Source organism: Myxine glutinosa, chromosome 4 (assembly GCF_964187855.1).
Source record: "Myxine glutinosa chromosome 4, kmMyxGlut1.1, whole genome shotgun sequence".
Lineage (NCBI taxonomy): Eukaryota > Metazoa > Chordata > Myxini > Myxiniformes > Myxinidae > Myxine > Myxine glutinosa.
Window position 1 is genome coordinate 216,772,374 of NC_136264.1, and position 22,999 is coordinate 216,795,372.

The following is a 22,999-nucleotide window of genomic DNA, read 5'->3' on the forward strand; positions in this document are numbered from 1 at the left end:
CATCTTTTAAGAGTGCCCAGTTCGTCCTTTAAGAGTGTTTTAAATGTGTTTCCCAATTGTGTTGTTCATCTTTCAAGAGTGTTTTGAATGTGTGTTTCCCAATCGTGCTGTTTATCTTTTTAGACTGTTTTGAATGTGCGTTTTCCATATCACGCTGTTCATCTTTACCTCCACCCCCAAAGGTGGATGAAGGTTATGTTTTCACCCCTGTCTGTTTGTCTGTTTGTCTGTCTGTCTGTTTGTTTGTGAACAAATTATCTCAAAAAGTTTAATGGGCGGATGCGGACAAAACTTGGCAGAGATGTAGCGTATGTCACAAGGACGAAATGATTAGATTTTGGTGAAGATAGGATCGGTCCAAAAATGATACAAAGCAGGATATCTAAAAAAAAAGTTATGGACGGATTTGGACGAAACTTGTTGGACAGGATGTGTGTGACAAGGAAGAATCAATTCGATTTTGGTGTAGATCTGAATATGGATTCGGATATGAGAAATAATAAATTTTTAAAGTGATTCTTCACCATTGAGTGATATGGCAACCAGGCGGAGGTATGCTCTCCACTGAGTCCCGTTCTAGTTTTAGAGTGTTTTTAATGTGTGTTTCTCAACCACGCTGTTCATCTTTTAAGAGTGTTTTAAATGTATGTTTCCCAATTGCACTGTTCATCTTTTAGAGTGTTTTAATGTGTGTTTCCCAACCGTGCTGATCATCTTTTCAGAGTGTTTTTAATGTGTGTTTCCCAACCGTGCTGTTCATTTTTTCAGTGTTTTAAATGTGTTTTTTCCCAATTGTGGTGTTCATCTTTTAAGAGTGTTTTAAATGTGCGCTTCTCAATTGTGCTGTTCATCTTTTAAGAGTGTTTTAAAAGTGTGTTTCCCAATCACGCTGTTCATCTTTTAAGAGTGTTTTTAATGTGTGTTTCCCAACCGTGCTGTTCATCTTTTAAGAGTGCTTTAAATGTGTGTTTCCCAATCACGCTGTTCATCCTTTAAGAGTGTTTTTAATGTGCGTTTCCCAACCGTGCTGTTCATCTTTTAAGAGTGCTTTAAATGTGTGTTTTCCAATGGTGTTGTTCATCTTTTAAGAGTGATTTAAATGTGTGTTTCCCAATCACGCTGTTCATCTTTTAAGAGTGCTTTAAATGTGTGTTTCCCAATCGGCCCTTTGCCAGATTTTGTCTCAGATTGTGACCGCAGTGCAGTCATTCTTGTTAGTTGTGAAGTTGGGAAATCTGTGGTTGTTGTGGTTGTTATGCACGACCTAAATGTTGTCATTAAATGATGTTGCAGTGAAGTTCCTTTATCGTTTGTTGGAGCTCATTCCATTTTTAGATTTCTTGTGAATTATTTTGATGCAATTCTGAATGAATATCTTTTTCCTACCCCATTTCATACCACCCTGTCTTGGCATTTCCAGCTCAAGAAATTGCGCAGCTTCAGTGAAGATAGCAGACGGTTGCCTGATCCAGACAAATTCATGATTTTGTTAACGGAAGTCCCAAGGTATGCTTGCCAGAAGCTGTTCTAATATAACGATTTCCCTGTTTGCTTTTGAGTCAGTTGAGTTGTTAGTTGTTAGTCCATGTGTTGTTTAAGACTGGGTTTCACAGAATTTAAGGGAAACCCTTTTTGTAAGACTAGTAAGACCCTTTCCTTCTGGGAACCGAGTACGCATGCAACGTTTCGTGTAGATTGGTGCAGCAGTGTGTTTTTCCATGATTTTCAGACGTACACACAGGGATTTGCTTTGTTTGAAATCATAGGATAATTTGAGCTTCCTTGATAATGTTCAATGAAGCTTCCTTGTTTCATGTATTTAATAGTTTGGGCATGTACATACTGTATATGATGTGTACAACATGGCAGACTTCTGCTGACTTTTATGCCTCTGCCCCCGAAGGTGGCCGGAGGCATTATGTTTTCGGGTTGTCTGTCCGTCCGTCCGTCCTTCCGTCCGTCCATTCCATATGTCCGTATGTCCGTCCGAACGGGCTAAACCTCGTTTTTCTTAGCAACCACATATCCGATTGAGACAAAACGTTCAGGGTAGGAGTGACACCCATGCAGAATGTTTTAATGATAATTGTGATGTCATTGGTCACGTAGTATGGCAGCCATCTTGGATAAATGCAAATAATTAAAAAATTATTTCTCGGAAACCGCTGAATGGAAAAAATTGAAACTTGGCACATTGTCAAGTACTCACAATTGGGAACAAAATCATGATAATGATGACATCATAGGTGAAGTGGCATACCAGCCAAAATGTTTTCATCGAATTCCTTTCAGAATATACTAAAAATCTGAAATTGCATGCACATGATCTATGACACATTTGTATTGAAATATTAAATTTATGACATCATAGGTCACACGGTTTGGCAGCCATATTGGATTTAACCTAAAACCTTAAAATAATATCTTCTCCCAAACCACCAAATCGATTGACTCGAAACTTTACGTGTGTCATTGACATGGCATGGCGATTAAAAGATGACCACAAAAACGTCATTAATCACATGGTTTGGCAGCCATCTCGGATAGAAAAATTAACCTTATCCAATCAACACGAAACTTTGCAAACGTGATCTCCAACCCATACATATGCAGAGTGTACATTTTTAAAGGTCACATGTTACGTGGTGTGACAGCCATATTAGCTTGAAAGCCGATATTTTTTTTCATCCCTTCTCTCTTTTCTCTGAAACCGCTTCACCGATCGATGTGAAACCTGTCATGGCTGGTGAAAATGTGATACTTGAAAACAGCCGAAGGGATTTAAATTAACTTGTTTATTTTTAGGACAGTGAACGAGGGGCATCTACCCATTGTGGGACTATGCGGAGGCATATTGGTGACACAGTCGCATTGCCCTAGTTTTGTCTCGAAGTTAATAATTTCAAGAGGAATGCAGATTTTGGGGTACATTTGGGTCGTCGGAATGGGCTTGGATTGGCACCAGGGAAAAATCACATGACACGTCTGTTTTCAACACAAGGACAATATACAAGGAGTTCTGAAGTGAGCACATTGCAAAAACCGTTAACATTTTTCATTAATCGAGCATTGTTTGCTGTTTCGGAATGCAATGCAGACGTTGGCACACCATTATCGATTTTATTCAAACTGAGCGATGAGGTGTCAGCAAAGTTTTATGCAAAGAGGGCGTCAGTAACAAATATATTCCAAAACACATGGTGGCCTGATATGGTGAAGATGCTCGTAATCTACAGTAGCCAAATGAGTGGCTCATTTAAGCAGAGACACGAGTCCTTTAAACATAACCTCTGTTCAAGCTGGTCTTCTGATTCGACCGACACACAAACCGCGACCCAGGTGGAAGCATTAATCATGGAGAGTCACTGTGTTAGAATCGCAAAAATAACCACAGAACTTGGAATCCTCCTTAAACGTTGTGGTTTTGTCTGAATTGTGTGTGCATGCATGCGTGCATGTGTGTGTTGTTTGTGTGTACATGTGTGTGTGTGTTTTTGTGTGTTTGTTTTTATGTCATTATTGTCATGCATATATAAAGCCTGGTGTTGGCTTAGCGGTTAGGGTGCCGGATTGGGATCCTAGGATCCTGGGTTCGAATCCCGGTCGATCGCAGAATTAACACCAGGGGGGTTGACTCAGCCTGTCATCCTTCCGAGGTCGGCAAATTGAGTACCAGTTCACTGGTAATTCCCTGTGTGTCGCAAGAGGCGACTAACAGGGCTGGCGGCAGGAAGAGCATCCAGCCATAAAAAAAACATTGCTTCAAAAAAGGGGACCATGGTGCCCAAAAAAGGCCAACCCCTGCTCTGCAGGGAAAAATGCCCTCAAAAGGTGGTTCCATTGTCATGCATATATACTGTGTGTGTGTGTGTGTGTGTGTGTGTGTGTGTGTGTGTGTGTGTGTGTTTATATATATATATATTGTTGCGGATCTCGAGCTCGTCGACGTACTGAGGGGGGATTAAGCCCTGCTCCCCCTCGAGCTTCGAGTCCACTACCCACTCTACACTTGTGGGGGCGGATTGCTGAGCAATTCCAGCCGCCAAACCCGCAGCTAGCGCGTGGAAGGGTTTCCGGTCACAACCCGAGTACCTTCGACACACACGCCGCCGCGAGGATGGGGGCTGGACCTCACACGAGTCACGCTAGTCTTTAACGCCGAGCGGTTAGCGTGTCGCGTAACTCGTGCCGTTAATTACTATGAACCCGATCGAGCGGTTTTAACTCGTGCAATGCGAGGCCAATGGTGAAGGGACGAAAACGGCCAAGTTGGAAACAAAGCACAGATTTATTCGCAAATGTACACTGGTGATAGAAAAGGGACACAGAAGAGAATCTTAACCACCTTACTTAGGTTTCTCAGACATGGGCCCTCTGACACGTTCGGGGAAGGGGAGGAAGAAGGGGATGCGCACAAAGCGCGGCCGCTTGGCGCAGTTCGCCCTGGATGGCTCGTTGGGCGTTTCCCCCCCGAGGATGTTCGCGGCAGGGACATCGACCTCAGTCGTTTACAAACGGGAATCCACGCAGTGTGTCCCGAAGCCAGCGAGGCGAAGCGCAAGTGCAAGGAGTCCAGGCAGGGAGATCGTCAGGCCAGAGAGCGAATCCAGGGAGCGTCCAGAGTCCAGAGATCGTCAGAGTCCAGGGCCAAGAGCGCGCACCGAGTCCAGGGCCAGAGAGAGTGGGGGCAGAGAGAGACCAGAGCCAGGGAGAACGGGGGCAGAGAGAGCGTCCGGGGGTTCGGGCCGGGTCTTATATCCCCCGGAGCTCCACTAGAATATTCCACGGGCCTCCACGGGTCACGTGTCCTGATAGCCCCTCATCAGTCACTCCACTTAGTTCTCATTGGCCGCCGTTCTTGGCCACTCCACTTATCTCCCATTGGCTGTTTGCTGCTTACCAGCCACGCCCTCCAGCTCCTCCCTCGGGCCTGCTCGACTTGCCCCAGGCCCACCACATGGCATTCCAAGCTTCAATGAGGCCTACCCTTACTTTACCTGCCTCAACGCATACTAACACTGGGAAGGAGACTATACTTCACATTTAATAAGAAATAACTGACAAAGCGAGGCTACATGTTGTGGTGCAACTAACTAAAAGGGGGGTTGCCTTTATTCCAAAAACCACAACACGACCCCCCTCTCTGACCAGACTCGTCCCGAGTCGACTTCAGTCGGAACGACCGGTAGAGTCTGGCATTCAATTTAGTTTTACCTTTAATGTGACACATAGATGTAATCCCCCCTAACATTTATTCTAACCCATGTGTGCGACATTCTTTACACTAGATATGTCCCTCCTAATGCATTGAGCAGCTAATCTAACAGACTCACACCCACAACTATCCGTGTATTTCCGGAATTTTTAAACTAAACACATAGCCGGTGGGCACATTCTTATATTTACAAGCACAAAACTTAACCTTTATTTACAAGACTACGACCCAGGACCTGCACTTTGAGGAAAGAAATGGAGGAAGGAAATGAAGGCACTTGCTGCTTGCATCTTGCATCTTCTTGTCTTGTGTGTGCTGGCTAACAAAAACCGGCTGACCCTGACCGGCATACAGGCCATTTTGGACATCAGGGCCATCTAAATCTTCACATCTTCAGAAATGGCACACAATTGCACACACTTTTTTTTCATTTACAAGCAGGGCCACTCGTCACGTGGTCCAACTGCGTGGCGTCAGTGCCACTCAACAGGTGGTCCGAAGGTTCAAGGTGACTTGGCAGCAAGATGCTGCACAGCAGAGGTGCGGTGCCACAAGGCTTGTGCTCCATGAGTACTTAGATGGATTGGCAGCAAGCTGCTGCACAGGTCGGCTTCCAAATGGTCCTGGGGCAGGGAGGGAAAGACAAGGCGCAACAAGCAAAAGGAAAAGCAGACAGTGGCACACAAAAAAGAAGGTGACCAGGCACCACCATACCCGGTGCGGTGTGAGGGATGCGGCAGAGTGAGCAGAGCAAGCTCGTCCCTAACCGTCCGTACCCCCCACCGTTGGCTACACTACCTGAGCCCCCCTTGTATTTAGAATTCGTCTCTACGTCTTGTCTCCCATATCCCCCTCTAACGCCAAATTCGTCCCCAAATCCCTCCCAGGAAGGAAGGGATGGAACAAAACAATGTCTCACTCACGTCGTGATGCGTCTTACTACCCAAACAGCTTACAGAGCCTTATGGTGTGAAGCTCGCCCTCCTCGGTGAATGGTTGTGGATGGTGTGAAGGGATCTCACTTCCTAACTACCCTAATAACATTACACTGTTAAACTACCCGGGGTTGCACCCTGCCAATCGGCCTCTTTAAACTATGTGGTTCTAAGAACCCGAATTCCCATTGCCCACACTGTGGTGCCCTCCTGAATTTGGGTCTCACCCAACAAATTTTCTCTCTGTGCCTTCGCACAATTTCGGGGCTGGGTCGTGTGGCTCTACCAGCAGGTCTACCGACCTGCGCTCCGCCGTCACTGAAGCTGCCTCCTGAGCTTGCCTGCTCCTTACAACTACTATAACTGGGGAAGGCCCGACCTGGCACTTACCACCTCGATGCCCACCTCGGCATTGGGCAACCCAGGTCCTTCCCTGGGATCCTCGGGCCCCACTCACTCACTAACCTAACCGGCTCCCAGAGCCTACCTGCGGCCTTACCTGGCCGACAAGCTACCAGCGACAGAGTGCCTCAATAACAATACTCACCAATTAAGTCACACGCCCAGCCATGTCCCTGTCTCCTGCACCTCACAAAACACTACTTTCCACGACCCACACCACAGGGGTCAATATCCATGCAATTTACCTGAACCCTCTACCTAGCTTTAAACGACCCCCCCCCCCGGGCTTTCGTGAATGGGTTCCACTTCCCCCATTCAATCCTTCGCACCATGCATTCCACACCAATTATTCCACACCATTTATCTTGCACACCATTTATTTCCACACAACAACAAACAAACAACAGGCATTTTAAGGCCATTTTCCCTGCAAGAGCGGGGGTTAGCCTTGCGGTCCCCATGACAATGTTATCCATTTTACCCTATTTTCTGCATCTCCCCTTGTTAACCCCCTTGCCCGCATTTCTTCTTCGACCATCTTCAGCCAAGTCTTTCTCGGTCTTCCCCGTCCTCTACTTCCTTCTACAATCATTTCCATCACTCTTCTCAACCAGTCACTTTCATCCTTCCTCAACACATGACCAAAGCATCTCAACCTGTTTCTCTTCACAGCATCCATCACAGGCTCTATTCCCATCATCTTTCGCAATTCATCATTTGTCTTCCTCTCTCTCAACGATACTCCACACATCCACCGAACCATTCGCATTTCCACCCTTTCCAGCCTTCGTTGCTGCTCTACGTTCATTACCCATGTCTCACTCCCATAAATCAAAACACTTCTCACACATGCAGCATACACCTTTCCCTTCAGCTTCAACGACACTCCCCTCCTCGTCAGCACGCCACTCCGTTCCCGAAACTTCCTCCATGCACATCTCACTCTTGCAACCGTTGCCGAGTCTGATCCACCTTCTCCATTCAGCATGTCTCCTAGGTAACGAAATGTTTTCACACCTTCCAGCTTCACAACATCTCCAAGATCCAACTCAACATTTCCTCCATCTGCAGCTCCCTCTGTGCACACCTTACACTTGAATGTAGCTGCCACACTGGTTAATGACCCTCTCAAACCACGACATTTTTTATGAACCCACTCAGCGCACATTATACATTGAATGGAATTCACTCCGACACCCTTCCTGCACACAGCACACGGCCACTTCCCAGTTCTTTCCACCTCACCACATGATTTACCACTTGCCATCACCTTCATTTTTCCGATATTCACCTTCAGACCTTTTTGTCTCCATACATTCCTTCCACTTGTTAAACTTCTCCTTCAGTCCATCCATACTTTCTGCAATCAACACCAGATCATCTGCATACAACAACTCCCACGGTAAACCCTCCTTTACGTTCTGAGCCAGCACCTCCATCACAACTACAAATAGTAGTGGACTTAGGACCGACCCCTGATGCACTCCCACCTTCACCTCAAACTCACCACTGTTCCCGTCCTTTCCTTACAGCTGTGCGTGCTCTTTTGTACATTGCCATCACCACTCTGATCAACCATTCCTCCACTCCTAACTTCCTCAATGCCCATGTCACTACTTCACGTGGAACCCTATCGAATGGCTTCTCCAGATCAACAAACCCAAGAAACAACTTCTTCCTCTTCTCCATATACTTCTCCTGCAACTGCCTCACAATAAAAAGCGCGTCTGTCGTTCCTCTTCCTGGCATAAATCCAAACTGCATTTCGTCAATCTTCACTTTCTTCCTGATCCTCCTCTCCAACACCGTTTCCAATACCTTCATTCCATGCTCCAATAACTTTATCGCTCGATACGAGCCACAGTCCAGAGGGTCACCTTTCCACTTGTATAGAGGGACGAGGGTACTCAGTTCCCAATCCACTGGAATGCGGCCTTCTTTCACCACCAGATTGCAGATCTCTGTCATTCTCTCCACACCCCAACTTCCCGCTGCCTTCAACATATCCCCCACAACTCCCGTCGGCCCTCCCGCTTTTCTACTCTTCATTGCTTTTATCGCTTCCTCAACTTCCTTCTCGGTTATCTTCTCTGTCGGTCCTAAAACTGGGTTACTCTCTATGTTGCAATCCCATTCATTCTCTGCATTCAACAGTATTTCCATATATCTCTTCCATCTTCCTTTAATTCCATCTGGGTCCACAACGATTTGTCCCACTTCATCCTTCAAGCAACTCACCCCATCACATCACACCTCTCTTTCGCTATCTGCTTTGCAATCCTGAATACCGCTCTCTGACCCTCTTCCAAATCCAAGCGTTCTCCGAACATTTTCCTACATGCATCCTGTGCCTTTGCTACCTCTTTCTTTGCAGCCTTCTTGGCTGCCTTATAACTTTCATGCTCTGCCATTTCTGCCCCCATACCCTTCGCCTTCTGCCACTCCTTGAACTTCTTCCTCTTCTCGTCAATCTTCTTTCCAACTTCGTCATCCCACCACCATGTTTCCGAGTGCCTCGGTGGTCCTTTTGTCCATCCACATACCTCACCAACGTCTCCCAACAGACTATCTTTCATTGACATCCAACCACTTTCAAGCTCAACCACATCATCCTCTACCATACTCAGCCTCTCTTTTAATGCCTCCCTCACTGTCACCTCTTTCAACCTCCACACCTTCATTCTCGGTTGGTACTTCACCCGCCGAGCTCTCCTCGCACCTTTCACCCTTATGTCGCAGACAACCAAGTGGTGCTGTGAAACAGCCTCCTCCCCCGGCATCACCTTTGTGTCCCGGAGGTACCCCGTATCTCGCCTACGCACCAGCAGGTAGTCAATGGTTGTCGTCGACCCACCTGACGTGTATGTAATAAGCTTATTATCCTCTTTTTGGAACTGAGTATTACAAATCAACAAATCAGCTCCATCAGCAAACTCCAAAATCCTTTCACCTTCTCCATTTCTCACACCATATCCGTAACCCCCATGAACTCCCTCAAAACCGTCCATACTCCTTCCCACATGTCCATTTAGGTCTCCTCCTTCCACAACGACTTCCTCATCTTTCACGTTTTCCATCAGCTTCTCTATAGCACACCAGAACTTGTCCTTCTCTTCATCGCTCCGACCAACCTGCGGAGCATATCCCGAGATGATGTTCACCAAGAGCTTTCCCATCATATCCCATATCATTTTCACCATCATCAACCTTTCACTCACTCTAGTCACACTCACCACACTGTCTACAAACTCCTCAGAAAACAGGACACCAACACCATTCACGCCCTCCGGGCACCCTTGCCACACAAACTTGTATTTCTGTCCCTGCCTACCCTTCACCATTCTCACACCACTTCCCTTCCATCTCGTCTCTTGCACACAACATATGTCCACTCTTCTTCTGACCAATACTTCCCTAACCCTAACCCAAATCTGAAACAACCCTAACCCAAACCTCAGAAACCGATCTCCACGTCGGGCATCAGACGTTTCGTCGTCATAAATGGAATGATTTCCACCCTTGCTTTGATTGGGTTCCCCACCTTGAGATTTGACGAGAGGGAGTGGGGTCCCCCACGGGGTACTTCGGGCTGTACCCTGCCCATATGTAGTCGTAATTGTCATGGTTCTCTTTTTGAGGCAATGTTTTTATGGCCGGATGCCCTTCCTGACGCCAACCTTTTTCGTCGCCTCTTACGACACGCAGGGAAACGGTGTACCTATTATAAACCGGGGTACACACCGTTAATTTATTTTATTTATTTTGCACACACCTCAACACAATTCCATCCACACTACAACACAACTCCGTTTATTCTCACACACACAGCATCATCTATCTAACTAATTTCCCCTACAACTCGTGCTTCCCCGTCGTCCCTTTACACTATGCACACCCTTTTTTAACAACCACCTAAACTCTCTACGTCCCCTCTACAGTTCAGGTGTCACTACTTAACTCTCAGTCCCTATGGTCGCTCTAAATCCCTATCATTACCCTAGCCCTCCCTCGGCTAGCTTCGGTGCCCCATGGAGGCAACCATTGCTGGCCCCTCCATGGGCCTAACACTGCCATCCCCCGAAACTTATGCTCATGGCCCCCCCTCCCCCCCCCCCCGTTGGAGGAATGGTCACACTACCATTCCCCACGTGGGGTACACTACTCTCCCCAGTCCTCTAAACTATGAGCCCCCGTCAGTAGAGGTACTGGGTCCTGCCTCGGCCTCTAAGGCCAAGGTGGTCCATGAGGGCACCTGCTCGCCCGTGTAGGGTCTCAAACGGTCTGCATGGACGATCCAAGGGAGAGCTCGTGGTCCCATTTTGATTTTTACTACCACGTCACAAATTTGCGCCAGGACGACCCCCGGGCCTTGCCAGGGCGACGTGAGCTTGGGGCATCTGCCCTTCCGTCTCCGGTGATTGAAAAACCAAATCTTCATCCCCGAAGATATTGGCTTACCTGGCTCTGGTGGTCGTACCTGCGCTTCATTTTGGCACCGGCCAACTGAGGCTGGCGACGTGCGAAGGCATGGACCCTCTCCATGCCTTCTTCTAAGTGATGGGCATAGCCCTCCCCCGGCGGTCTATCAAGGCCTCCAGGCATGGGCCCGCATAGTAGATCGGTGGGAGCCCGCAACTCCCGCCCGTACATGAGCAGTGCTGGACTACATGTGGTGGCCCCGTGCTGACTAGTGCGGTAGGCCATTAACAAATACGGGAGATGTTCGTCCCAATCGTCCTGACAGGTGGTGGTGAACAGGGCCAATTGCTGGATCAGGGTTCGATTGAACCTTTCCACCATCCCGTCAGATTGCGGTCGTAGGGGCGTTGTTCTAGTTTTCCGAATTGACAGGAGCCTGCACACATATTTTAACAATTGGCTTTCAAAATTTCGACACTGGTCGGTGTGCAGCTCCTCCAGAATCCCATGCCGACATACAAATCCTTCTATGAAGGCCTGTGCCACAACCCCGGCTTCTTGGTTAGGGAGGGCATAGGCCTCCGGCCACTTGGTGAAATAGTCCATGACCACGAGTATGTACCTATTACCTTGGCAGGTGCGGGGTAGCGGTCCTAATATGTCCATTGCCACCCGCTCAAGGGGGCCCCCACCTGATGTAATTGAAGGGGGGCCCTCATCCTCCGTGCTGGTCCCTTTTTAGCAGTACAGGCATCGCATCTCCGACACCAGTCCTGTATATCACGCCCCATATTTACCCAATAGAACCTCCGGCGAACCCGAGATGTTGTCTTTGTTCTGCCCAAATGGCCACAGGGGCGGGTACCATGCACCTGCTGTAAAATGGTGGTCTTAAACTGTTCTGGGACTATCACCAGCCAGGAAGTTTTCTCAGAGGGAACCTCTACCCACTTGCGGTACAAGATGTTATTTTTCAATTCCAGGGTTTTCCATTGAGCCCAATATGCCTTTGTTGGTGCCCAGAGGGGGGTGACCTCTTCCCCACTAGGTCTCCTCCCCAATCAAACCCATTCGTGCACCGGTCCCAGTACGGGATCCTCCCGCTGGGCCGTGCTCCAAGCCAAAGTTCCATATTCCTCATCAGCGGTTAGTGGCAAGATTGGCCCTCTCACCCGGGTTGCACGGACTACGAGGGCAGGGCTGGGGTCTGCCAATTGTTCCCAGTTCTCGTGTCTTGCACAAAATTTACAGTTTTCTCCCAAACAGGGACGTCGAGTGAGTGCATCGGCATTCCCATGGGCCTTCCCGGCCCCATGGGTCACACTGAAATCGTACTGCTGCAACTTTTCCAACCATCTTGCAATTTTGCCCTCAGGTTCCTTGAACCGGAGGAGCCATTGCAAGGAGGAATGGTCAGTTCGAACCAGAAATTTCTGCCCATACAAGTACGGGTGGAAATGGCTCATGGCAGCCAGCATAGCCAATAACTCTTTACGAGTGATGCAATAATTTCGCTTGGGCCTACCCAAGTCCCGACTATAATAGGCGATCACTCTCTCCACACCCCCCTGTGTCTGGGACAAGACCGCACCCAATACCTCCTAGCCTGCATCCGTGTCCAGGGTAAACGTCCCGTCATTTGTGGGGTAAGCTAGAATGGGTGCGGATGTCAAACACCCCTTCAATGCTAGGAAGGCCTCATTGCACTCCCTTGTCCAATTCAATCTCGTCCCCTTTTCCGTAAGCCGGTGAAGGGGCCTGGCTTTCTCTGCAAATTTTGCCACAAAGTGCCTGCAATAGGAGCAGAGTCCCAAAAAACCCCACACCTCTTTGATGTTACGAGGTGCGGACCACTCCTCTACCGCTGTAATTTTTCCTGGGTCTGTTTTCACCCCCTCGCGATTGATGACGTGACCTAGATAGGCCACTTCTTTGGCAAACAAAGTGCATTTGCTCAGACTCAATTTCAACCCTGCCTGTCTGAGGCACCCAAACACCTGGTCCAAATTAGCTATGGCCTGGGGAAATGTTTTAGCATGTACCAGGACGTCATCCAGGTACACCAGGCATGATTGCCATGGCATGCCGCCCAGCACATGCTCCATCAATCGTTCAAAGGTGGCGGGGGCGTTACACAAAGCAAACGGCATCACAGTGAACTGATACAGCCCCTTACCTGTGGAAAATGCCGTTTTCTCCTTCCCAGCCCAATCCATCTCCACCTGCCAATACCCACTCTTAAGGTCCAAGGTTGAGAACCAATTTGAGCCTGCAACGGAATCGAGGGTATCGTCAATTCTAGGCAGGGGAAACGAGTCCTTGAGTGTCACGTTGTTTAGTTGGCGATAGTCCATGCAAAACCGCGTGGTTCCACCTTTCTTTTTAACCAACACAACGAGTGACATCCAAGGACTTCCCGAGGACTCAATGATACCCGCACTGAGCATCTTTTCTACCTGCTCATCAGCTTCCTCCCTCTTGCTCCAAGGGAGCCGTCGGGCAGGCTGTCGAATAGGCTGGGCCTCACCGGTGTGGATCTGATGTTTCACCAGGCCCGTACGTCCAATGTCCTCGGAGGACAAGGAGAAGATGTCCAAATGGGTTTCGATTCATTTGTGTAAGGCCTCCTGCTGGGTCACCTCCAACTCTACACTACTCCGGTTTACCATCTCGCAAATGGGATCGGGCCAATTCCTACTAGTTGCTCGAGACTCCCTCCGGGACCGGCTCGGCTGGATGTTCTCGTCCCTCACCTCCGCGACTTCATTAACTGGGGTGCAGCTGGCTATCTTTGTGCCCCGTCCTATAGTGCGTGGTTCTGCACTAACGTTAATTACCCGGACGGCCACCACCGGCCCGTCCGTTTTTATGAGGGTACGGCCCATGACAGCCCGGGACCGACTGCTCTGCCACCGGTTCGACCAGGCCGCAGGACCCCTGGCAGGTTGGGCGAGCCCGCCATCGGGCTGGCACTATTGCCTCGGCCCTCGGGGAATGGTCACTGCCTCAGAAGCCTCCAGCTCCGTCCTTTCGGCCGTGCTCACCCCGTCTAATGGCAGCTCATCTATTCCCATTTGCAGGATCCCCCGGCACAAATCGATTTTACAACCGCTGGCAGTCAACAAGTCCAGTCCGATTAGGCATGGGTTGCACACCTCCGCCACCCAAACCTCTGTCCTTCTTTTAACCGACCCTAACTTGAGGGTCACAAAACCACGTCCTATGATGGGGACCATTACCCCGGTAGCCAACTGCAAACTATGATTTTCCAGACGCCGGATGTTATCCCAACCGTCTGCACTCGAATCAAGGACCACAGGGCTGATGATCGTGGCGCTTGCTCTTGTGTCCACAACGGCGTCTACCCCCACGCCGGCAATTTTGCATCGAATTGTCAAGCTACCAGTGCCAATTTGGCCACAATAAATGACCTGTCGCGTCAATGAGGGCTCTTTATCATCCTCTGCTGCCGAACAAGGTCCTGCTTGCTCGGCACATATTAGTTTCCCGGGCCCTGGCGGGGGGGTGTCTGGGGTCGGCTAGTCCGATCCGTACGAGGCGGAGTTGATGGTCCCGGCTGCCGGGGTCCATCCCGGTGCGGGGCTCTGCAATCCTGCGCACGGTGACCCATCCGGTTACAGTAATAACACCTCACCTGGTAAGGTGTGTGCCTCCGAAATTCCAAATTACCCCCCCTGTAGTCCCGAGTTGGGGCATTTGATAGTGGCCCACCGCGTGCCACCGCTGGAGCCACCTGCCATGGTCCAGATCCCGCTAACCGCTGGTCCACCAGCCTTCGGACCATGTCCTGCAGGTCCGGGCCCCTTTCAGGGGCGGACCCTCTCAGGGGCCCGCCACTAGCTATGGGCCCTACCTGTCTCACCGCCACCGCGTGGCGCTCACCCCCACGGGCCAAGGGCCTCGCTGCCTCCCAACGGGCTGCAGCGTCAGCCGCCTGGCTCAGGGTCTGCGGGTGCCACATGGCGAGCTGTTGCCGGAGCTCGGGGTCCGAAAAGGCCTGGATGAAATGGTCCAGCGCTAAGCTTTCTTGGGAGGTCGCGGCCATGTCCGCATGCGCTATCCCCACTGCGCGGCGAATGTTGTAAACCAATTCCCCGATGGTCTCTTGGGGTTTCCTTTTTTGCAACGCGAGCTAGGCTTTAACAAGCTCGCTCTGCTGTTCCACACCGAATCGATTAATTAGGGCCGAACAGAGATCTGACAGGGTGATAGCACCCGGTGGTAAAGCAGTCAAAACCTCCGCCGCCGCACCGCGGAGTGCTGCCACAAGGTGTATTATCCCACCTTCGTCCAGCCCCTAACCGTTACCTCTGCACACGTGGTCTAACTGCGCCAGGTACGCCCTCAAATCGATCTTGCCATCGTACGGCGTGAGCGGGACCTTATGGCCACCCGACGTTCGTACCCCATACGCCGCTCCCTGCGGGGTCTATGCGGGGCCGAACTGTTCGGGTCCCCACTGTGCACTACCTCTTGGGGGCTCGCGTGCATTACCCGTCCCACTGAGGACTACCCCGGTCGGTGTCGATGCCTGGGTCGCGTCATCACAACCCGCTACCCACTCCATGCTCGCACACCCAGGTGCACACACACCTTTCACACACCCCATTATCACACACCCCGGCGCACACTCTTTCTCCACTCACTCCGTACCAGTCGCACACCTCACCATGGGCCTTTCGCGAATGCCTGGGTCTATCCCGACCCCCAAGCTCTTCGAGCCTCCCCTTGCACCAAACACATTTCCGCCATCATCGCCACTCACCTCGGGGCTTCTCCTCCCACGCTTCCCTTCCCCTCCAGCACCTGCAAACTTTTCATTTGGTCAGCACGCACGTCATCACAGTGCTAACACAGACCTTGCACATATTCCATTACCTCCTCCTTTAATTCATTCTCTGTTTCCCTCCGTCTCTTCTTAATTTCACTCATTCCTTCTTCTACTTCCTCTAGCTTCTGTTTCACCTCTTCTATTTCCCAGTGCGCCCCTGAAATCTCCCCTTCTCAGGCTACCCTGGTCGTCTCTACATGTGTCCTAATCTCTCGTTCCTTTGTTCCCATCATCTCCACTACATCATCCACCCTCTTCGTAAGTCCCTCGTGCACCATTTTGCATTCTCTTCTTTGGCGCTATAACTTTCCGCTTCATTTCTTTTTGTGCTGGCTTCAGCCCCCCGATTACGTCGGTATTCTTCCCCACTTGTTCCCTTAATTCCTGTTGTCCTACCATTAATTTTTCTACCTCCCTAGTCAGTTCTTCTATACTCCCCTGTAGCTTGGCTGAACTCTGCTTTAACTCCATCTCCACGTGCTCCTCGCACCACTTCACCTCGTCGCGTACCACCGCTACCTCCCTGCTCATCCTACGCCCAATCTCCTCCCCCATGGTGTCCATCCGCTTAGCCATCTTTTCCATATCGCACCTGGATTTGTCACCCATCTTTTTCATGTTGCACCTGGATTCCTCTCTCATTTCTTTCATTTCACTTCTTGACTCTGTTATTTCATCACTCGTCTTGATCATGTATGCCCTTATCTGTGCCATAAATAGGCCCATGTCCCCTGGCACCGCGGGCTCGGCTTCCGCCGCCACGTGCGAGGCGCCGCCATTTTCTCTTCCTCCTGCCGCACCCTCATTGGCTTCCCCTTCTAACAACTCTTCCTGATGGTCCTGGGTCATTAATTCTTCCCTATCTCCTACTCCCACCGGCACTCGGTCGCCTTGGCCAGCCATTGCACGAACTCAAATAAATTTGGTTTTAAAACTAAATTTCGTACGCTCGTAATTTTGAGTACGTGAAGCGCACTCCAGGTCCAAATATCCCACTCCTGACACCAATTTGTTGTGGATCTCGAGCTCGTCGACGTACAGAGGGGGGATTAAGCCCTGCTGCCCCTCGAGCTTCGAGTCCACGAGGCCGCCACCCACTCTACACTCGTGGGGGTGGATTGCTGAGCAATTCCAGCCGCCAAACCCGCAGCTAGCGCGTGGAAGGGTTTCTGGTCACAACCCGAGTACCTTCGATACACACGCCGCCACGATGACAGGGGCTGGACCTCACACAAGTCACGCTGGTCTTTAATGCCGAGCGGTTTGCGTGTCGCGTAACTCGTGCCGTTAATTACTATGAACTCGATTGAGCAGTTTTAACTCGTGCAATGCGAGGCCAATGGTGAAGGGACAAAAACGGCCAAGTTGGAAACAAAGCACAGATTTATTCACAAATGTACACTGGTGATAGAAAAGGAATACAGAAGAGGATCTTAACCACCTTACTTACGTTTCCCAGACAAGGGCCCTCAGACTCGTTCGGGGAAGGGGAGTGTAGTGGAAGTGGTGGGTGAGACTCAAGACGCCAATGGTCGGAAACAGGTTTTACAAAAGGTCATGACTTTATTATTAACTGGTTATTCACTTCATTCCATTACCAAATAATATCGTTTAACTCAATGGACCAGGTTAACTCTATCCGCATGGTCCTTCTTGTTCGGCTGCAGCGCCGAACTCCTGGTACGCGTTCATTCCGTCGTGCAGGGCTTCTGAGGATGAGTGCTCTCTCTCAGCGCTGTTCACAGGGTTCCGTTCCGTTCCGTAGGTCAGAGCTTCTGGTGACAAGTCTCCTGACTCATAGTTTGCTCTGGTTTTTATGGGCCTTGTCGCGCTAATCCCTTCTCCGCTAATGCCCCGAGGTCATGCATGCACCGAGTCCTGGCACCAGCTCGCTCCCCTCCTGCTGCGAGTTCCATTTACCAAACGATAGGGGGGTGCTCCAGCCTGGGGCTGTGACCAGGTGGACAAGAGATTACCATGTTCGTGCACATTCTTGGCATTCATTTACGAAATCGTCTATCTGCTTCGTTACCATTCTTAATCAATGAGTTACCAGTGCCAATCAATAAGTTACACTGAGTTACACTTCCACAGGAGGAAGAAGGGGATGCGCACAAAGCGCGGCCGCTTGGTGCAGTTTGCCCTGGACTCGTTGGGAGCTCGTTGGGCATTTCCCCCCTGAGGATGTTCGTGGCAGGGACGTCGACCTCATTCGTGCACGAACGGGAATCCACGCAGCGTGTCCCGAAGCCAGCGAGGCGAAGCACACGTGCAGGGAGTCCAGGCAGGGAGATCGTCGGGCCAGAGAGCGAATCCAGGGAGCGTCCAGAGTCCAGAGATCGTCAGAGTCCAGGGCCAAGAGCACGCACCGAGTCCAGGGCCAGAGAGAGCGGGGGCAGAAAGAGACCAGAGCCAGGGGGAACGGGGGCAGAGAGAGCGTTCAGGGGTCCGGGCCAGGTCTTATATCCCCCGGAGCCCCACTAGAATGTTCCACGGGCCTCCTCTGGCCGCCGAGGGTCAGGTGTCGTGATAGCCCCTCATCAGTCACTCCCCTTGGTTCTCATTGGCCGTCGTTCTTGGCCACTGCCCTTAGCTCCCATTGGCTGTTTGCTGCTTACCAGCCACGCCCTCCAGCTCCTCCCTCGGGCCTGCTCGACTTTCCCTCGGCCCACCACATGGCATTCCAAGCTTCAATGAGGCCTACCCTTAATTTACCTGCCTCAACGCATACTAACACTGGGAAGGAGACTATACTTCACATTCAATAAGAAATAACTGACTAAGCGAGGCTACATGTTGTGGTGCAACTAACTAAAAGGGGGGTCACCTTTATTCCAAAAACCACTATATATATATATATATATATATATATATATATATATATATATATATATATATATATATATATACACACACACACACACACACACAGACTTGGCATTTAATATGGAATATTTTTTTGGTCTTGACTTGGGTTTACTTTCTGAACTCAGTATATCAATCTGGTGAGTTTCTCTTTCCCCTTCGATGATGTCTTTGTTGAAAGAACCATGTCACTGATTGTCTTTCGCAGCAAGAAGTCAATAACAGGATTATATCACAGGTGGCGTGACAATATATATATATATATATATATATATATATATATATATATATATATATATATATATATATATATATATATATATATATATACACACACACAGACTTGGCATTTAATATGGAATATTTTTTTGGTCTTGACTTGGGTTTACTTTCTGAACTCAGTATATCAATCTGGTGAGTTTCTCTTTCCCCTTCGATGATGTCTTTGTTGAAAGAACCATGTCACTGATTGTCTTTCGCAGCAAGAAGTCAATAACAGGATTATATCACAGGTGGCGTGACAAAATGTAAGGACAGGTACATTTGACGATTGGCTTCACAATCGGGTATATAAGGGTTGTTGCGTTCTGTATTAGTGGAAAACAACTGCTGCACGTCTACAAAAGTTATTGCCGCTTCCTCTGTAGATGGTCCGTCAACTTGACAATGCTGTTTGTCATGGAGTGGTGGCTTTACGAAATTCTGGCATGAAACAGTGTGCTATTGCTCGGCAGTATGGCATCACTCAAGGTCAGGTGTCAAAGATCCTGAATCGAAATGCTCAGAGGGGTGTCCCTACTCCAATACCGATGCCAGGACGTCCACGCAGAACCACAAGGAGAGATGATCGCCAGCTGCACCGGTTAGTCTGCAATGGCCATACCAAGTCAGCTAATCGGCTTAGGGCTGAGTGGCAGCAACTGACAAATGTGCCTGTATCCAGAAGGCGAGTCAACCAACGACTGGTTCAAGCAGGCTATCATGCCAGGCGTCCCCTGAGAAAGCCACGCCTGACCAGACAACACAGCCAGCGCCGATTGCAGTGGGCCAGAGAGCACCGTCAATGGCAGCCAGGACACTGGAATCACGTGATCTTCAGTGATGAGTCTAGATTTCTGGTCTATCGTCAAGATGGCCACGTCCGAGTGTGCAGACAAGTGCATGAAGCCCACAACGAAGATTGTATCGTGCCAAGAGTCCAAGCTGGAGGTGGTGGGGTGACCGTTTGGGCTGCTTTTCATGCAGGGGGCAAAACTGACCTGGTTGTTCTGAATGGAAACCTGAACCAGTTCAAGTACAGGGTCATTCTGGAAGAAACATTGCTTCCATTTGCTCGTGCAGCCTTTTGAGGAAACTTTGTCTTCCAAGATGACAATGTACGGCCTCATCGTGCTCGCATGATCCAACACTTTCTTGCTGACCGTGGTGTAGAGCATATGGAGTGGCCTGCCATGTCCCCGGATATGAATCCGATAAAGAACTTGTGGGCAGAATTAACGCGTCAAATCGACAACTTGGACCAGCAGCCTGCCTCTGTGCGTGAATTGCAGCAGGCTATTGTCACTGCATGGCAAGCGATTCCTGTCCAAACCTTGGCAAATCTCGTGAACAGCATGCCTCGGCATGTACGTGCTCTCCTGAATGCTCGTGGGGATTACATGAAGTACTGAACTGTAATTTTACTGTCCGTAATCCCAGTCATAATTTAGCTTTTGTTTTTGTTGAATTTTTTTTTGGCTAATGTGCAAAATAAAGAGATACTTCTGGAAAACGTACAGAAGTTTAACACAGTACTGTCCGTGAATTGAGTTCGATATCAGTTTACATCACTTTCAAGGATCAATTTATTTGCTTCGAAATGTCAAATGTGGTTTTTGTTTCTTTTAAAGGTCACATGAACAAAAGCTAGAATAATTTCAACATCATTCCAATGAACTTTTGGTTCTAAGTCATCTTGAAAAGTAAGTTCACCCCCACAAAAAAAATATTCCATATTAAATGCCAAGTCTGTATATATATTGTTATGGAACCCAACGTCGGCCTCGGTTCCCCTTAGAGGGGGGATTAGTCCCCTCTCCTATAACTGACCGACGAGGTCCCTGACACTGCCCAGCTACCCCTGGAAAGGTAGGTGGCACAGCCCCGTTCGTACCGCGGACAGATGTTAATTGCCGAGCGGTTTTAGCAACTGCGGCACGAACTATTAACAATGACTAGACCCGATTCCTGAACGTTGGCCAAATCGTGCCACAGGTATTCAATTTGGAAAAGACAAAGACGAAGGATGTGAAGAAGAAGAAGACAAAAGGGTGGAAATACGAATATTATTTATTACTACTATTTACACAATTAAAGAAACCAAGGAAGAAGGAAGGATAATAAAATAAAAGACAGAAAGAAGCAAGGAGACACTGTGCAAATATAGCTTACCTATGGCAGTCTTACCTACAACCCCAGGACAACACAGAAGATGGACGAACAATCAGACTTACACGGGGGATGATGATAGGAACGAATGGCTGGAAGGAGAGGAAGGTTCAGCTGGGGCAGATGGTTTGGGCTTGATCCCGCACGGGACGTCGGGCTGGACCTCGACGGCCACCAATGCCACCGATCCTGGTTCCCGCGGGGTAACGGGTCGAAGCTGCCTGGTGGAGCCAACGCTGCTTGGTGGAGTCAAGCTGCTGGGGGGGGGTCTGGCGTGACGGGTTCTCTCTCTCTTGAACTGCCGTTTCTCTCCCGCAACTCTCAGGACTCTCTTGGGTATTCACTTGTCCTCCCTCCCGTTTCTCTCCAACTCTCTTGAACCTCTTCTCTGGACTCCTCTCTCTCTTGAACTTGCTCTCTGGACTCCTCCCTCTGGAACTTGCTCTCTGGACTCCTCCCTCTTGAACTTCTTGCAAAGGCTTCCGCGCGCGTTTATATATCGCCTCAGGCGATCAAGCCGCCGGCCTCCAGGACACGCCCATCGGTGAGCTCGCCTCGGCCCTGATTGGTCGCGAGGGCTCACCGATCCCGCCCTTAGAGAAGGCGTTGGCAAGGCCACGCCTTGTTCCCGGCGCTGGGCTGACTCCTCCCACCTTCTGCTCCGAGATGACCTCGTGGCTAATGGAGTCTTGCAGCGAAAAAACCACAACCCACAGCAGCAGCAGAATGCAGCAAACCGCCCGATGTAGTTGGCAATTGACGAAAGGGGGGGATGTGCAGGGAATCTACCTTATTCCACTTCGGTGCAATGCAGTATTCATTAATGGAAGACACAGCCTTAACCTAATACACATAAGGAGATAACTACTGAACAAAGGAAATCTATGATTGGCTACGTGATTGTTTATGGAATAACTACGGGCACGACCTTTGACCTTTATACACTGAATGGAGGAAGGAGGGTGATATTTTACACAATAAAAAAACACAATTCTCATATCCACAACTATATATATATACAGTGGAACCTTGACTTACGAGTTTAATTCGTTCCGTGACCGAGCTCGTAACTCAAATTGCTCGTATCTCAAATCAAATTTCCCCATTGAAATGCATTGAAATGCTATTAATCCGTTCCAGCCCCCAAAAAACCACACCAATTTTTTTTGTTACGTGTTTTTAAATAAGAAAAATGTACTTTATAAATAACAAATAATGTATAAACAAGCACGACCTCGTATATACTGTACATAATAAAAGACAATGTAAAGAAATAAACTGGTTTTATTAAGTGTATTTACCTTGAAGATCAGACGAAGATGCTGGCGGAGGTGGAGGGGATAACTTTTGCCTTTTTCGCCACACTTTCCTCGCTTTCACTTGCAGGGCGTTTAAAGAAAAACCTGTCCAACGAGGTTTGTTTCTTCCTCCCTTTCAAAATGTTTCGAAAATGAGTGAGGCAAGTGTCGTTACACAGCGCCAACGCCAAAATAACCGAAATGCGAAAACTAAAATGCAGCGCTATACGATAGAGATACTGTACGTGCACGGCAGGCAAGATAACCACGTGACCAGAACCCACCTGGCGGCAAAACTCAAACTAACCAAAATGCGAAAACTAAAATGCAGCGCTATACGATAGAGATACTGTACGTGCACGGCAGGCAAGATAACCACGTGACCAGAACCCACCTGGCGGCAAAACTCAAAATAACCGAAATGCGAAAACTAAAATGCAGCGCTATACGATAGAGATACTGTACGTGCACGGCAGGCAAGATAACCACGTGACCAGAACCCACCTGGCGGCAAAACTCAAAATAACCGAAATGCGAAAACTAAAATGCAGCGCTATACGATAGAGATACTGTACGTGCACGGCAG

The 22,999-nt window shown here is 49.2% G+C and overlaps 1 protein-coding gene across 2 annotated transcripts in view; it reads left to right on the forward strand.

Moving 5' to 3' along the window:
• The window catches only part of FHDC1 (FH2 domain containing 1), a 260,755-nt gene that overhangs the window by 119,025 nt on the left and 118,731 nt on the right, over window positions 1-22,999 (forward strand). For both annotated transcript variants that reach the window (XM_078777022.1, XM_068114426.2), the window contains one exon: window positions 1,421-1,506. In XM_078777022.1, the coding sequence (XP_078633148.1) occupies window positions 1,421-1,506 (86 nt within the window). The remainder of the gene's footprint in view (window positions 1-1,420; window positions 1,507-22,999) is intronic.